The following is an 18,154-nucleotide window of genomic DNA, read 5'->3' as shown; positions in this document are numbered from 1 at the left end:
TTTTCCCATTAAAATTCATCACTGAAGCCTACCCCTCCCTTTTTTCCCCCCTCTCACAGGACATACAGTCCCCCGAGAGCTCCACTTTCGCCATTACTGTCAAGTACCCTTGACTCCTTTCTTTTTGCCCTTTTATCTACAACAACTAATTCGAGTTCCTTTGCCCTTTTCACTTTTAGACGACGTGAGTGCCTCTCTCGTAAAGCCCTTTCACTTTTCAGAAGAGGAACCAGCATCCAAGCTGATTTTCTCCTTTTTTTCTGTGGGCCTCGTCTCTCGGAAATTGAAGAGTTAGTGTGTCAAAACGAAAACTCCTCACTTCAAATTATTTCGCAGGGCCTCCGTTTTGAACCCATTAATGGACGTATGGCGAATAACTTACCCTTTTTGACAGCTGCATCATGGACGATGTTGAGATGTTTCGATAATATTATCAGAGAGCAGAGAGGGGAAATCAATAGCCTGACATGAAATATGACTGCGAACATCCCAATTACAGCCTGTTTAGAGGGAATTAATGAGGCAGATCTTAGATACTGATATTGTTCTGTCTTGAGGGTTGAGGTGCCTCATTTTCTGGCTGTCATTGAATGAGAGTGAATGTTTTCTTTATTTTCTTTCTTTTTTCTTTATGAAATATAAAACAGGGCCTTAACTACATAACTTAGCGTATGTATTAAAGGGTGAAGAATTAGTTGGAATGGTGATTGTGAATGATGAAAGTTATGTATTTATCAGTAGATTGCATTTAAAAAGGTCCTCTCTGCTCAGTCATGTAGTAGGCCCCATGATGTCCTAGTCGTGTTAAGAAAACCCCCCACAGAAAAAAACGAATGCAAAAGACAGATCAGGGAAGAAAAGGCCCATGGCGTTATTTTTTCAGCACCATGGACAGCAACTCTCACATTGAACCAACATCACAAGCGCTCCTCAGAAACCGACTGCTTTTATTTTCAGTGAACAAAGTTGAAACGCTCTCATCCACTTCCTATAGGAGAGCTGTGCATTTGTGAGACTTCTTTTTTTTCATTTAATAGTGATACTCAACTGCTGATACCTAAATAATATTCAATTACATTTGCATGCGCATAGTAAAGAAAAGTAAAAAATAAATCATGTAAACCGTAGGCCTATTTTTTTCCCCCAAAATGTAAACTTGTTATACAGTTCGATAGGTTTTGAGCGTGCGTTGAATCAAATAAGCCAAACCGATCCGAATGTTTCACTTGTGTACCGCCAATGTAACAGCTATAGCCTACCATTGCTTTAAAAAAAACGAATAAAAGATAATGAGGGGAACATGAAGACGAAGTATGCTTTTCCATCCGACTCTCAGCCAGTCACAAAAGTATGTTTCTTTAAGCAACAAAAAGGGTAATTTGGTTTTGTTAGGAACAAAACAGTTTGTTGATAGTTTTTGGGAAACTCATGGCACTGTCTTTGGAGGAGTCTTGATGCTGCTGCAAGGCCGCCGCGCTCCTCTCCGCCTCCAGAATGGCGCCTTTGGTGTTCGTGGTCCAAGAGACGGTGGTGTTGGTCAGAGCCTGGCTCAAAGTGCTGTGCCTGAACAAGGGGTCGTGGAAAACCCCGTCCACCCAGTTTCTCAGGGTTGTGACCGGCGAGTCCTGCCTGTTGTCCAGGCCGGCCACGGGTGAGGTAGCGGCTGGGGACGGGGTGAGGGAGGAAGGCGGCGGCTGGCACCTCAACATACAGGACGGGTACTCAGTCTGGTTCAGGGACGTCGCAGTCTGAGCCAAAGACCAGATCCGAGGTTTGCCGTCTAATATCTGGTGCCCTTGTTGTTGCTGCTGTTGTTGCTGCTGCTGGTTATAGCACGCCTTTGCCTGCTGTCTGCTGTCCGGTTGGAAATCCTCCGGGTTCGTTTTGAGACAACTTTTGCTCAAGTCCTGCTCACCCCCGAGGGAGACGGGGATGGATATTTTCAGAGACGAGTCCTTGATGAGGTGTTCAGTGGGGCAGTCGGTCGTCGTTGTCATGTGTGTGTTCATGTGGTATCGGTGCTTGAGCTCACACTCCGAGCTCTCAGACTCCAGCGTGTCGAAATCGTCCAAGTCGCTCAACTGGAGGTCCTTATCAGCCCGACTTCGGGTCTCTAGGGGGGAAAAAAGACCAGAAAGGTGACAACAGACTTGTCAGTGAAAGATATGGTGTCATACCAGGCGACATCAGATCTGATCCGGAACAGTCGCTCTCTAATCAATTGAACCTGCAGTCACTTGTAAAAATATAGCTGTTCGGTTTAAATTAAGGCATTTAAGTTTACACCCTTATTTATTACAGTCATAACACACATGATCAAAACAGTTATCAGTTTTATAATCATCAGTTATACTTTCAGAAATGTACAACTAGTTTAGTGAATTGTCAGCGATATTAACAAGATTTAACGAATAATTTGACTAAACTGAGTTCCTCACTCTTATATGTGAAACGGACTGAGGCCTGTCCAATTAAGTAAAAACAAAAAATCGTTATGTTAACCGAAGTCTTATACCAGGCCTGTACACAAAACTTCAACTGCTGATGCTGTTAATTCTTGAAAGTCTAATTGTTTCTAACACAGTGCATATTACAGGAATAAATCGTTAAACAAAACAATTTGCAAGGTCTGATTATCATTTTTTTTTCTATCACTATGATATATTGTTCAGCAATAATTATGCTACATTATCAAACAAGTAAAGTTCTTGTTCAATTCTAAGATAAAATACCATAAAGTGTGAGACATAAGGTTTCAGAGAATCAAACTGCTTATGCTGATTTGTGGTTTTTTATACTAAAATGTTATTCTAATTTATATTCTGAGCAAAATAAAAATGTCAGTGTGGTAAGGTTATCCCAGTTTATAGTGTGTGTATAGTATATAGCTGAATTATACAGCAGGTTCAAGTTATATGGCTACATGTACAGTGGTTCAGTGTTATTTTCTTCCTAGTTGTTCTTAATCTTATTCCCATTATCATTGCAGTCATCATCATCATGATTGGTCCATGTGTATGAAGTGTGCAGCATTTTGGTAAACTCTAGTTGTTCTTAAATGTGCTTTATAAATTAACTTATTTTAAAGATGTAGTTAAAAAATCACACTTCGGTGGGGAATGTTCCAAAAAAGTGTACCTTTCTACTACTAACTGCAATGTAACAATGCATTTTTTTTTTAGAGATGTCATAAATGCTGTTTTTTAAACAGGCTGTTTAGACAAAAGACAACTGTTCTGCTCCGCCAAACAGTTCAAGCATAAAGCTTTATAGGTTTTAATTCATTTCTGCAGAGCAACAAAACATTGTGACACTGACCATCCTCATTGTTTTCACTTTTTATCTGCTCCTCCTGAGATCCATCCTCATCCTCGTCATATCTCTTCTCCTCTGAGCCCTTGTTTCTGGGCGGCCATGTCATCTTGTTTTCCTTCTTGAGCCTCCTCCTGGCATTAGCGAACCACGTGGACACCTGCGTCAGGGTCATCTTGGTGATGATGGCCAGCATGATCTTCTCGCCCTTAGTTGGGTACGGGTTCTTTCTGTGTTCCTGCAGCCAGGCCTTTAGTGTGCTAGTCGTCTCACGCGTGGCGTTCTTCCGCCTTGTTCCTCCATCCATGGAACCATATCTGCTAATTGAGATGAACACAATGATAATGAGATGGTAAATATAGTATGTGATGCTTGTTGCATGACAATTTCTGATGTGTTGCCCTGGCAACGTATTTTCTGTAAACAATGATAGGGCAATCTGTTTCTTGGAGTCTTCTTGAAATATGTCTACTGCAAAAAAGCTTTATAACCCTAACCGTTGCATACATATAATGGCTATTATTGCATAAAGACTAATATATAAACACATATTAGTTAAGAGACATGATTTAAAAACTATAATGGAGGGGAAGGTAAGGGGAAAAACACTATCTTTTAAGCACACTGTACACATTGTCTTTCACTAAAAAAAACAACATTCAGAAAATTGTTAACTAGCAAGCCATATTAATATAATTGAGAGAACAGCATTGGACCTGTTTGTGTCCAGTCTCCAGTAATGCACAGGACTGACAAGATAAAAGGCTGCGCGACTTTCCTGAAACCCTTCCAACAACCCAAAGCCCTCTGAAAAGTATCAACACTGATATGTAAATTTAGAAACTGTGTTCTTTGGAAATGTTCAAATTTTCCTACCAAGTAAGATGTTTTACCCGTAATAATGCCTGGTGTATGGCATTGTATAGAAGTCTTCTAAGTGCAGCATACGACTCCCTCCCTCCCTACCCTATCCTCTCACACAAATATCAACCATAGACCTACATTTAAAATGCACAGTGTTGATTTTCAGTCAGCAGTGAGCTGTAAAAGTCCTCTCAGGGGAGGCTTTTATGAGGCCTTTATTGCTCTGTATAGCTTAGTGCAGGTCAAGCACTGCTAAGGGAATCAAAAGGAGAGGAACGCTGCACTTTTCTTTACCCTGTGTTGTTCCCTCACAGATAAAATAGACTGTAAAATTGCTTTATTGAGTGTAATGATGGGCCCTCAGGTAAAAAGGCGGGCTCAGATAGAGTGGCACTGCTGTAGGCCTGCTTGTTTATTTGAGTGCCACTAATTCTGTTATGCCTTTGACTTGGGCCCTTTGTTGTATGTGCGCTCCTTAGGATTCATGCTGACACCTTTTGCACTTCATATTGAATTTAGAGCGACTTCTAAAATGGCCGGCTCATGAACTTTGGGTTATGTGAACTCTCAGTGTGCAGTAGGGCTAATCTATGTGACACTTTGTAGATCAATTAACACACAGTGCCATAAAACACAAGAATGTTTCCGATGCTGCACTGTGCAACTGCCTTAGCGCTGGCCTCTTTAAAGTTGTGGTTTCTATCCAAAGGGCGTGCTGATCACAATTTACAAAATCATTTATTGTTATCACTCAGGTCCTACATTTTAACCACATCCCAGACTTATTTTGGATGGCATCTGATTATTGAGAAGACCTTTCCATATGGCAGGCATGCTCTACACAGACGTGCAGAGGCCTTTTGTCTTGCTCAAAGGGGCATGGGTCTTCTCAAGCACATCACCCCCATCAGGAAAGAAATGTGTAATGAGATGAAGGTGATAACCCTGTGTTGTTAGATGTGATGAGAATGGCCTTGACCTCGCACAGCATGATTGATTTAAACCCTACACTAGCACAGTACTTGTGCAGAGTTTCCTAAATGTTAATCACATCCTGTGTTTGTTTAAAACATTTGACATAAACTTGCAAAAATATGTGACAGTGAACATACTGCACAGTAGTATAGTATAGTAATACATTTCATTCACAGTCACTCGAAGAGGTCTCATGTTTGCATTGATAACCAAGCATCTTAACATGAGAAATATCAACCACTCTCCTATTATCATAGAAACAACAAACCTGTCATATTGATACTGTCCCAGTGTAGGATCATATGGATAGTAGGCTGTTGCCTGGGTTATTCCCGCATGCGCAGAAGCTGTGGCATCTTTAGTATCGAATGTACCCTGCAATAATATACAAAGACAATTATTTAAAAGAGTGAAACAAAGGAAGTACAGTACATTAAGTCACCTGGTGCTGAACAAATATTGTGTATCAGTAATACAGGTTTGTAATGGCAGTGGATTAAAGTAGTTCAGTATGTAATTCATTGGGGCGATTCACAAAGGCTAATTGTGTGAGATATGGTAAAACTACTTAAGATTAATTGTGCATGGTACACTTTCTATTCAAATACATATGTTAACATGGTTACTGAAATTAAAAACCCTTTGTTTAAGCTTACAGAATTTCCACATAGAGGTTAATTTCAGGTTTTTTAGAAAAGAAGATTAAAGTAACATAAAAGGAAAGACTGTTCTGTAGGTTTGCATGTGTCCAGTGCTGAGTTCATGGGCAAACATCTGTGAGAGTGCTCCAAGACCAGCATAAGAACTGGTTCAATTATTGGAGCAAATCATCATTAATGGGACATATATGCTGCTCTGATTGCCTTTCTAATCACAACATTCCCAAATAATCTAAGAAAATAATGTATTTCAACACTAAAACAACTGGAACAGACTACATTCTTTGATATTATAGGCCCGGGTATTCCTGTTGGGGGTTATAAAAACGTTACAAAATTCATTTTAACCATTTTATCAGACCCTTCAAATAGTAGAAGTTTGTCTCTTTGTAAAATGTAACTTGTTTCCAATGCAAAGTAGCTTGCATGGGCAGCAGTGGGATGATATAACTTTTATTCTGCCTTGTTTTATGACAATGATTTGAACTTTTACACCAGAGAAAGTAATACCCTGAAACACTTCTGACTTCATATCACTTCTGAAAAAGTAACCTATATTATTATTTATCATAGAAAAGTAGTCTTAAAGATGATAAGAGAATAAATCACAGTCAGTATGCAAAAGGCTGGTATTTTGCGATAGTGCATGCAGTAGAAAGAGGAGAGGTAAGCTTGGCTCAAGTCTCAGCACCCTGCGGCTCCATTAATCACTGCCTAGAGGGATCAAATGAAGGGCTTACCAGCGAGTAGAAAGCCGAGGCGTCCGTGCCGTATGTAACATAATTCCCATATCCTTGACCACTGGTGTAGGGGTTCCCGTACACGCCCAGCGCGGCGGCTGAACTCAGTTCATGTCTCGCCGTTGCCAGCAGCCGGCTCTCGTACACTGGGCAGTACACTGGTGTCTGCCCGGACGCCGCTACTCCAGAGTCGGCTATAGATCTGCCGGGGGACTCGCAGCAAGTGGTCAGAGAGTTGGTTGTCATCAGGAACTGGGTGGGGACCGAAAGAGAATATGCTACTTTGATATGTTTATATAAAATAAGTAAATTCCTTATTGAAACAGACAAGTAATGTTCATGCACTCTGAGCTCAAAGTTTTAAACTTTATTTTTTAATGTGAAGAAGAAGACCGGCTCAGTAAATTAACTTGTCTGACCGTAAAACAAAGTGTTTGACAAAATATAATTTTGCTTTGAAATAAAGTGAACCTGACAATGTTTTTTTTTTCTTTTTCTGAATGGTAGTCTTTAAAAACTTAAATACAGCATTAAATGATTGTAAAGACTGACATTTGATGATGGGTGATGTTTGACATTCGTCTGATAATGTGCGCGTAAAACGTGTCCAATTCGAGTCGTCTATTAGCCATGATCCGAATGAAACACACGAGGAAGCGTAACAAACAGATACAACATGTTTTCCCTAAATCGCTTAGTTATACACAAAGTAATGCCCAAATGATTTTTTATGGCTCAAAGCCAAAACAAAACAGCAGCTGTGTTATGGCGCAAACACACGCAGCGAGTGCAGAACAAGTTGGCATGTGTGCTCCGGCGCAGATAAACATATGGTTGACATTACAGAACGGCTATTATCTTGCAGAAATCAGTGAACGGGAGGTCGGGGGTCTCGCTGGTTTCTGATTACCCTTTTCTTACTTTTGTTCTATCGCTGCTGAAACACAGGTATCACTGGCTGTAACGCAGTGCCTTTCCGATATCCAAAAGGACTGCGAGAGCGTCCCTGATTCTTAGCCAAAGTGCGTAAAAGGATCAAGCTTAAATCGATGAGATAATCAATCGCTGCAATATCAAAAGCAAAACAGAGAGAAAAAGCAGTTACGTGAACTTACTTGTGGAGCAGACGAATAGGGATATCCAAATTGTGGATATGACATGGTAGAGAGGTCCCCCAATATCCAGAAATAAAGCGAGACTGAAGGTCTCCACTCTAACGCAGACTGCGGCTCTGTTTGACTGTACCAATTGATCGGTAAGCACAGGCTCCTAGGATGCTTATAGGGCGAAGCAGACTAGCATGTTTAATTTGTGTAAAATGCCCCCCACTCGAACGCCTTCCAAAGGGTAAAAAAAAAAAAAATTTAAAAAAATGAATGAACAAAATCTTAAAACTCCTTTCTTCTTAAAAGTCTCAGAAATAAATACACGGATTAAGGTGACACATGCTATCTTTGCCTAGAATAATCACTTTGTTGTCAGATACATATTTTTGCCTTATAAAAAAGTAGTATAAAAGACGTCAGCAGCAGAGGCAGGTTGTTTTAAACGGCGGTGGCTCTGACGTCAGAAGTTTCCCACTCTAAAAATGACCAGACTGTAACTTTAATATGAATTTCCTTTCTCAGGATGACGACAAAAGCAGAAAGAACATTTCAAGAAGAAATTATTTGAGAGGGAACAAGTGAATTTAAAGAAAAAAAAAAGTCCTGGGAATTTATTCACAATCCTTATCAATCAATTAAGCCAATCAGTGTCTTCAACATGCAAGTATTAGTATAATACATTAGGCCTAATTAAGCACATTCCTATCATTCCTACGCAGTGATGCTAATCACACAGGGGACGAATTGATTTTAAATTAATTAGTGAAGATTTCGTTCATACTCAGCAGACAAACCAACTTCAGCTCGACAGTAGAGAGAACAAATAGGACAAATGAATTGAATTAATGAATATTTTGATAAATTCCAACTTAAAACAGATCTTTTTTCTTTTTCTTTCATATGAGCCAATTCCACCTGGAGCAACGAGTTCCTCGACTGTTGTAACACCTCTCAAAAAGTGTTTGAATAAACTTGAATGATCATCATAGAAATTAAAATATTATTAATTTTAAAACCACAGTTCTTATCTATCTATCTATCTATCTATCTATCTATCTATCTATCTATCTATCTATCTATCTATCTATCTATCTATCTATCTATCTATCTATCTATCTATCTACCTATCTATCTATCTATCTATCTATCTATCTATCTATCTATCTATATGTCTGTCTGTCTGTCTGTCTGTCTGTCTAAGCATGTATCGCCCTCTCTCTCTTATGTGTGTTTTGGTCAGGTAACATCGTCAAACTGCAGTCAAACAGCCGAAAGCCCAAACTCGCCAACGCCAGTGAGCGCTGCCTTGCTTGGAGAATCCCGGGTTGAGACATGTGGATAGCCCCGGGGGTCACTCCTCAAATTAATGATGATGTACTCCTCCTCCTCCCTCCTCCTCCTCCTTCTACTCTGCTCTCCAGCTGGATCTCTGCCTGCCGGTGACAGGTCGATTGAGAGTGATTGATGACTATCTAGGGGACCGGGGCCAACATAATAATATGATACCGGCACCTTGCAATAATTGCTCGCTTTCATTTACAGATGAAAGAAGTAATAAAGAGCTAGAAAGACGGAGAGGCTTGTGCTTCGGTTAAGTAACTTTTTTTGTCTTGCTTTTCTTCTGTTTTATTTGGGAGAAAGGTTGGGTAGTGTGGGTGGGCGGGCTGTATGAAATGTCTGGTCTCTCATTTATTTTGACAAATTGAATTATAGGGGGTTAGTACCTCCAAGCAAATGGCCGCATTAACGCTGTGAACAGGGGGGGTCAAAAGGGATCAGCCAGTGCTTTTTAATTTGCATTAGCTCTAATGCCACCTTAACATTAACAACCCGTCTGAACCGCTCAACCATACACTCACTCACACATCAGACGCACACACATGAAAGCACGCACGCACGCACGCACGCTCTCTCTCTCTCTCTCTCTCTCTCTCTCTCTCTCTCTCTCTCTCTCTCTCTCTCTCTCTCTCTCTCTCCCTCAACCCTAACCCACACTGACACACAACCAACACCATTTTGTCTTATTAATTTAGACTTTTTTTCTTTCCTTTTTTTGAAATTCTTTGGGGTTAATGTGACACACAGTGCATTAAGGCAGGGCGGGACCCAATTTATCTTCAACATCACACCCGATGGATGAAAGAGAAAGTGTTGACACGTTGATATTGGGCATGGTGCGAGCGCACCTGACGCACGCACGCATAGACACACACACACACTCATGGCATAATGTCCCACAGGGATATATTCTTTTATCAGAGCCACTCTGCTAATTTGTTTATTTCTATTTGCATGGGCCTCTGCTTTTTGTGTATGTATAGAATTAGGCTGGATACAGTGAAAATGTGATAGACACATCCACTAAACTATACTGCCCACATACCCTCCCTCCTCCCCTGCCCTCGGTGTATACCTTTTCATTATCCACTGCGTTACCCAGTGTTATCGGGCGCCTATTATAAAATATTTAGGCGCACTAGTATATGCTTTTAGACGGAAAATGAAGGCGACGGCAGGAGTTCATGCTTGTTTAGCGTTTAAAGATTCAAAGAGAGGCTTCTTACTTTTCTTGGGCAGATGTGGAGAAGCAGGGATGCTCTGTGTGTAAAGTGGATCAAGTCAGGGATATAATGTGATTCCAGTCCAGGACCAAGGTACTATAGGGCCTACTTAAGGCCTGACTGCATTTTCTTTCTTACTTTTTTTATTATGAAATTAAACATGATAATTAGGTAGTTATATTATTATCTTTTATTATCTATATGAATGAGCAATTTGAAGATTATTTTAATGTCTAGATTAGGACAGATAGCAGTGTTCAGCAGTCATCTAGTGATGATCATCTATCTTGTTCAATGAGCAACATGAATCAACTGCTTTACTTGAATTAGATTAACTATATGGTGTAATTATTATCACTATACCATGATCCAACTGCATCATTTCTTTTGACAGTTATTTTTGAATAAAGGTTTTTGCCACTTGACATGAACCTCAAACTACTGTATTCTGAATAATGACTGTGCACTTGAAATAAGAATGCCAATTTTCATCTGTTTTCCAACTAAACTCATATTAAAAACTTCAGCAGAAACGTTTTAATCATGAAGGTGTCACTTTCCTGATAATCTGTCATTGATTAATGAGCCACAAGGAGTGGAGTGTGTGTGTGTGTGTGTGTGTGTGTGTGTGTGTATGTGTGTGTGTGTGTGTGTGTGTGTGTGTGTGTGTGTGTGTGTGTGTGTGTGTGTGTGCTTGAGAGAGAGAGAGAGAGAGAGACAGAGAGAGAGAGAGAGAGAGAGAGAGAGAGAGAGAGAGAGAGAGAGAGAGAGAGAGAGAGAGAGAGAGAGAGAGAGAGAGAGAGAGAGAGAGAGACAGGAGGGTAAAGAACTCCCCTCTCTCAAAATTTCACACTGCTGAGTTTAAAGTGTGACAGCGTGTTACAAAACAGAGGTCAACTTTGTCAATGGTGTACAACGTTGAATCTTTCATTCAAACCTTTATGGATATTTGTGTGTTTTGACAACATGCTTTTTAGGCTACTTGAGATATATCACACAAAAAAATAAGACACTAACTGTACACCTAAACCCACACCAGAACAATTCAGTTGTACTCAAGTTTAAGTAAACCATGTGTTAGCTTTAAAGGCATGTGAAACAGAATTGGGACTTTGGGTATCAAAATAATTGACATGACTTGAATGGATCACAGTCTGTCCATCCCCTCAACAACTGACTTGCCACTGAAATACACAGATTGATTGAATAAAATACAAAAAGGCCCTTACAATCAACAACTTGTCTCAAAGTTTCAATGTCTCAAAACTCATGTATAAATTCACTTTTAGTGGTATTTCAATTTCTAAACCTGGGTAATCAGTTGATTTTTAACAGTTTGTGTGTTAAGATCAGAGGCAAATGTATGAATTCTGTTCTGGGTTTTGGACAGGACTGAGGGTTGAGCGAGCACTGAAACAGGAAAGATAGTGATGTTGGGCTCTACTGTCTTCTAACTCCCCAATGTGGATCAGCATCAGATGAAAGAAACATTTTGTTTATTGACTTCTTCAAAATGGACTTGACCCTGTTTTGAGTTTTATCTCTTTATCACTAAAGTAAAAAGTAAATGTCTAGCCAATTTGTGTACATCCCAACGGCCAGTTCTGGCCCGTTTTTTGTCCCTATTCTATCCAGTCTTTAAATGCTCTGATGTTTATGGTCCACTGTCTCAAGAGCTGTTTTTTGAGTCAACAACGTAGAAACCCAAGTTGACCTCAATAGTTGAAGACAGCTACACAGGCTAACTCATTCTGTGACATGAACCCCCGAGCAGCTCCCTGGCTTTCCAGTAGCCACCATGTTTCTCTTTCTGCAGTCATAGAAATAATGTCCAAGCATTCTTACACACTCTCTCTTTCTCTCTCTCTCTCTCTCTCTCTCTCTCTCTCTCTCTCTCTCTCTCTCTCTCTCTCTCTCTCTCTCTCTCTCTCTCTCTCTCTCTCTCTCTCTCTCTCTCTCTCTCTCTCTCTCTCTCTTATCTCTTTCACACACACACACACACACACACACACACACACACACACACACAAACACACACACACACACAAACACACACACAATGCTTATTCAGCAAAACATTAGCCTATCTACTGTCTAGTCTAGTCTTGGAGTTGAAATGGAGTATTGATCTCCAACGATCTTCTCAGTGTATTTCTTATTTCTTCTCTTGAACAACACAATGATTTTTTCCCCACTTCTTCTCTTTGGCCCTAAAGCCCTAATGGTTTTTGCATGAGTTGGGTGGTAGGCTGGGCTCCTTCAGGCACTCTGTATAAAAAACTGTGACTTTTGTTGTTTTTTTGCTGAATATGTCTGAGGTGCTTTTAAGTGGTAATAAATATTTTTTGTTGGCGGTTTGTGCAAACTAGACAAACATTTTGACTCTTTACCAGCTGAGGTGGCTTTTAAAATGACTTCCTTTTAATGTGTTAGCCATGAGGTTAACTTGGTCAGTATGGATCATTTCTTACCACTTTATAGGGGCCTTTGGTTTAATTTCACATTTGGTTGACACTACCAAAACTAGAAAGAAAACAGAAAACAGGGTATGAATATTCTTTTATCAAAAAAACAGCTGAATAAAAATGAAATATTTCCATCATGACCACAAAACAACAACCTTTTAGTCAACTAAATCATGTATAACATAAATAAATATCCTATTAAAGAAATTATGCAGGTGGGCATCCAAATGCTTTATGCAATTAATACAGCATTAGCACCCTACATGATAGCCTGTCCATTATCCCTTATGTAATATCCCAAGTAAATTGCACAGCAAAGTTATTTCCCATCAAAGTGGACCTCACAGTTTTTTAACAATATCACAAAAATATGTCTGAGAGTCAACCCAACCCTCGTTCTGTCTTCCTCTCACTCCCTTCTCTCTCACTGTTCCTCCTCTCCAGCCTCTCTAAGAGGTTTAACATGTCAAAGTTCTCTCAGCTCATCCATAATTGATCACCACAACGGGAGCATCTTCTCTGCACTTAGTTAACTAGCTATCTGCAGGTGTTCCCTTAGCAACTGGCCAGGTTCTGAAACACAGAAGAACCATATGTAGACTCCCAAGCCCCAAAAATGTGAACCCAACGTGTCTTGTAAATCTTGGTGTTGGCCGCTTGTTCACGGGTTGTGTTCTTTGACTCAATATGTATGACTGTCCATTACACAGTCCAGGATATGGGTGAAAACAATCAAATCTCTTGTAACACTGAAGCACACTGAAGTATTTTGGTTTAGTTTCTGTCTGTTCCATTAAGTATATGTTGTGTCCTAGCTGGTACAGCTGAGTTAAGTTAAATTAAATCCCCTCAAACAAACAACAAATTATTTTAGCAGACCTACCTGTGCCGTGACATTGTTTGGGATTTGAACTAGCATCAAGAAAAACTGGCTTTTGTTTGTTCAGAGTTTTGTTTTGTTTCCTAATGTTGCTAATTTGCTGTAGTCCACTACCTCTGTGTAAGACTGGGAAAGACACCGGAGGTCTATTCAGCTCATTAAAAACAGTTCCTAGGTTAAGATAAGTGTGCATCTCATGGACAGATTAGCTGCTCAGACAGTGTACCCTCACACAGAGTTTAGTGTATGGCAGACTATAAACACAGCTAGCATTATCATTAGATGCAGGACGTTAGACAGTCAGAAAGGATATAGAATTTTAGGTTTTGATTGAGGGATTCATCAATAATTGGTCTTTTTGTATCCTTTAAGTTAACAGCTGGTGGGACTGTAAATACGCATTGCTCATGGTAATGTATTGTTTGTGGCTTTTTCGAGGCCCATCTGCGTAGTGCACGATTGGTGGTCTCAGTTCAGATTTAGTAGTGATTGTCAGCAGATTCAAACATATTTCAAACATGTGTTTTATATGTCAGTAAGTACAGTAAAACAGTAGAATAATGGCTATAAGTTTGAAAGAAATTTGTTAAAAATTCATATGACCTGTATGGAGATTAGATGGCTCAAACAGGAGTTGATTATGACTACAAAGCAAGAGGAGGTTAACTTAGAAGAAATATGTCAAAACTGGCAGTATGATTCGTGGAAGCTCTCAATTTAGAAACGATTTGGTTAGAGCAGGAGGAAAAAAATGGGAGAGGAAACTAGCAGTAAGAGAAAGACACAGAGAAAGGACAAAGCTCTAGAGAGTGGGCACGCATGGAGAAAACAGCTCACATTACACTGGAGAAAGTTAGGGCTATGATACCACCACTACCACCTTTTGATGAGAATTCTGTCGACATATATTTTCTAAATGTTTAGAAAATAGTAACAGAAAAGATGCCCTAAAGAAAAATGCTTTCTTGGGGGAAAAGATTGGAGTGAACAGAGCGTGGCGTCCTCCACTGCCTGAGTGCAATAGTTGTCCACCCTGCCAGACCTAGAAAGGTATTTCCAGTCAGCTATCAAGGCATACTGCAACAGACCTTTGCTGCCACAGTTTTAAAATGGAGATACAAATAGCAGTTACCCAAAGTTGGATGACAGGCGTGGACCATCTATGCCAGTCGGATCAGCAGTGCTGGATAAAAATATCAATGATAATTATGTGGGTTATGATGGTTTCCTTTTGTAAAGTACGATAAACTAGTTTGTGACTCTAAAGTCCAGTATACCCTAATTTGGAGAAGTCTGGTAGAACTACCCACTTCCAATTTTATTGAAAAGTTTGCCATTGCACAAGGAATAGGTAGAGGTTATGAAAATGTACAGATTCACAAAATTCACTTAACCTCTTAATTAATCATGATATGTAGATTCCCTGTCCAAAGCATTGGCCTGGTTATTGGAAATTATGTAGCCGATAAAAGGGTTGTTTTAGATGGGGCAGAGCACAGATCAGCAGGAGAGCTCATGACCTAGAATTTGAATATCCCAAAGTTTCTAGTGTGGACACCCATTACTTCTAGTCTAGTCTGGCTAATGAAGATTGGTCCACACATTGGGCTTGCTAAGTGTTACCGCCTAGAAATATTACTAGTTCAGTGGCTCAAGTGTCCCTACTAAGTGGTCAAAGGGGTGCAAGGAAAGTCCATTGGACTTTGAAGTGTTAGAAAATACATAAAGGGATTCTGTCATGTTTGTTGCTTTACAACAAACATGGTGTAGTGGGGAAGACCTTGTCACAGGTTATCATTTTTGTTTGGTATAAAGAGGATAGGTCTTACCTAATATAAGCCTGTAAGAGACAGTTGTATGCTGCTGTGGGTTGCAACTACTTTTTGAGAAAACAAGATTTAGCAGGATTCAGGTAAGAACTGCACAGAACTCAGCAATACATATACATAAATTAAAGAACAAAACACAAGACTCAACAAAAAACATACAAAACAGCACAAGATACAAACAATCTACAAACAATGATGCAATAACCATTTATCTCTAATGCTTTATTGAGATGCACAAAAAGTGTGTTTCACAGGTCATGTTTGCTCTTGTTCTGAATGTGTAATAGCCAGTTTCTTTTAATCTAAACGGGATTTTTCTTTTATTTGAAAACAATAAGTGCTTTCTACAGGATGCTCTATGATATCTACTGTTTTTTTGTGGTTGTTTTTAAAAATGTATGATAGAAATATTACTCTCATTTCTGTTTCTTTAAAAAATATGTTTATAAATGTACTGTTGCATGAGTTATATCTTATTTAATGTCTTCTTATATGCAGGATGTAAAACTGTAACAGATTGAAAGAAATGGAAATAAAAGTTATTTTACCTTGAGGACAAACTGGGCTCATCTGCTTTACTCTGACATTTTTATTTTGCTGATCCAAGGAAGCACATGGGAACATAGCTGACACAGGCTGTTGACTGTTACTACAAACCTTTCTAAAATAATCTGCCTGCAAGCAACTTTTGAGTCTTAACCAAAAATTAAATTATGTTGTTGTATGTTGTCTAAAAAACATGGTTTTCTTTTTTCCCCCTTTTTTTCTTTTTTATTAAAAAGATCTTTATTGAATTTCACATCAAATTTGGGAACATGTTATGTACCAGATGAATTGTACATTTTTATGTATCTGATTATGATGCAGCTTCCTTTTCCCTGCTCTTCTTTAAGAAGGGAAATGAAAACAGTGTGGCTGGCCAAACAATAAGACTTGCCAATCACCTTTCTGCCTGAATGTGTCCAATCCTCTGTGTGTGTGTGTGTGTGTGTGTGTGTTTATCTGTAATAGTGTGTGTGCATGTGTCACCAACGGCAGACCCATCATGTCAGACACTGGAATGACACTGATCGCAGTGTGATGCACGCACACACAAACACACACACACACACACACACACACACACACACACACACACACACACACACAAACACACACACACACACACACACACACACACACACACACACACACACACACACACACACACACACACACACAAACACACACACACACACACACACACAGGGTGGCAGGTGGCTGCTCTCTCTGTCACAACAGACCCCAGACCAGACCACTGACTCCCCTGACACCTGCGACCACCACCAGTGCAGCCAACCCAGCTGCAGTTATTGAATACATTTTCACTATGTAAAATTTGCAAGGAACATTGTGTATTATAATAATGTACAGCCTGTTGTACAAGCCTGGACACTGTTTCTTACATGTTTTGAAAGAGTAGTTCTCACCTCTATGCTATCACAGCTCAATAATATGCAGGTTATCATTCAAACCAATCAGTACATCAGGCCTGTCTATCTTATTATATTAAGTATGGTCAAGTCAATTTAATTTTTATAGTTTTTAAAATAAGATAAATTGATCTGCATGATACAATTTAAAAGTTTAAAAACACAGCAATACGACAATTGAAGATCAAGCACTCTCACACACATACACACACACAGGCACGCACGCACGCACACACACACACACACACACACACACACACACACACACACACACACACATGCTCCCTCTGAAGACCTGCATCTTATTGTGGGTACAGTTAGATGACAACTACCAGATGACCTGGGGTGTCTGGTTGGACTGTAGTAAGTGAACAGGTCAATAATATAGAGGGGAGCCAAACCATTAAGTGCTTTGTAGAGTAGTAGCACAATTTTGAAGTTTTTTCTGTGCTGTACCTGGAAAACAAATTTTGGACATCCAGTCATTGATATCGTTGATAAAGTTCAACAACTTGTTTATGGGACTTAGACCATTGGAGGACAGAGCATATAAGTGTTAGGATATGCTATGTTTCCTTATAACATGGCCAAGTTGGAGCATGTATAAATTAAGGAGCAATAGTGCTAGGATTGATCTTTGTGGAACGCCTGAACAAATTTTCAACGGGTTTAAAACAACCAATGGAAACATAAAAGGACCTATCCTTTAAGTCGGAAGCGAACCAGTTGAGGGCCCAAAAATCCAACAGAATTTTGTGTGTAAAATGTAATTGTCCAATTGCTTGTATACAACTTTCTTCAGTATTTTGCTGATAAAAGAAATGTTTGAAATTGGTCTGTAATTACCTATTACACATGGATCTAGACTCTTTTGTCAGTAATGATAACAGTACACTTGAGGGAGGCCTGGTTAACAAAGAGGCATTGACAATATTCACCATGTCATGTGCAAGACAAGTAAGAACAAACTTAAACCATTTTTGAGGATGGAGCCAAAAGAGCAGATGGAATTAAGCTGCTTGAAAATGACGATGATTCATCCATATCTAAAGAGGTAATTGTTGAGAAATTACGTAGTGGCCATTTATCATGCATTGTATAGAGGAAACTTTGTTAACCGAGCAAACTCATCCCATTTGTTTGTCAAGCTTCTTTTTTTTTCTGGAATTGAGTCTGTGTGGTTTAAAATTTTGTCAGTGGTGGAAAAGAGGAAGGAGGAATTATTTTAATAATTATAATACATAATTTATAGATATATGTGTCACTATTTCTCCACAGTGCTTTTGGAGGA

At 39.5% G+C, this 18,154-nt stretch overlaps 1 protein-coding gene across 1 annotated transcript; it reads right to left on the bottom strand.

The window, feature by feature from the left end:
• Positions 1-1,388: 1,388 nt before the first annotated feature.
• irx4a (iroquois homeobox 4a) lies at positions 1,389-7,710 on the bottom strand. The gene is made up of 5 exons (XM_062422917.1): positions 7,666-7,710; positions 6,551-6,802; positions 5,420-5,526; positions 3,319-3,629; positions 1,389-2,113 (listed from the first exon to the last, which is right to left on the bottom strand). Exons 1-5 carry the CDS (start codon positions 7,708-7,710, stop codon positions 1,389-1,391), a joined length of 1,440 nt encoding a protein of 479 aa, XP_062278901.1.
• Positions 7,711-18,154: the final 10,444 nt, after the last annotated feature.

Source organism: Scomber scombrus, chromosome 7 (genome assembly GCF_963691925.1).
Source record: "Scomber scombrus chromosome 7, fScoSco1.1, whole genome shotgun sequence".
NCBI classification, from domain to species: domain Eukaryota; kingdom Metazoa; phylum Chordata; class Actinopteri; order Scombriformes; family Scombridae; genus Scomber; species Scomber scombrus.
This window is presented reverse-complemented; position numbering and strand designations above follow the sequence as displayed.

Coding starts and splice junctions, on each gene's coding strand:
- irx4a (XM_062422917.1), bottom strand. CDS start 7,710: ATGTCATATCCACAATTTGGATATCCCTATTCGTCTGCTCCACAA. Junction 5,527..6,550: donor CCTCGGCTTTCTACTCGCTG/GTAAGCCCTTCA, acceptor ATATTATTGCAG/GGTACATTCGATACTAAAGA. Junction 2,114..3,318: donor AAGTGAAAACAATGAGGATG/GTCAGTGTCACA, acceptor TTTCCCCCCTAG/AGACCCGAAGTCGGGCTGAT.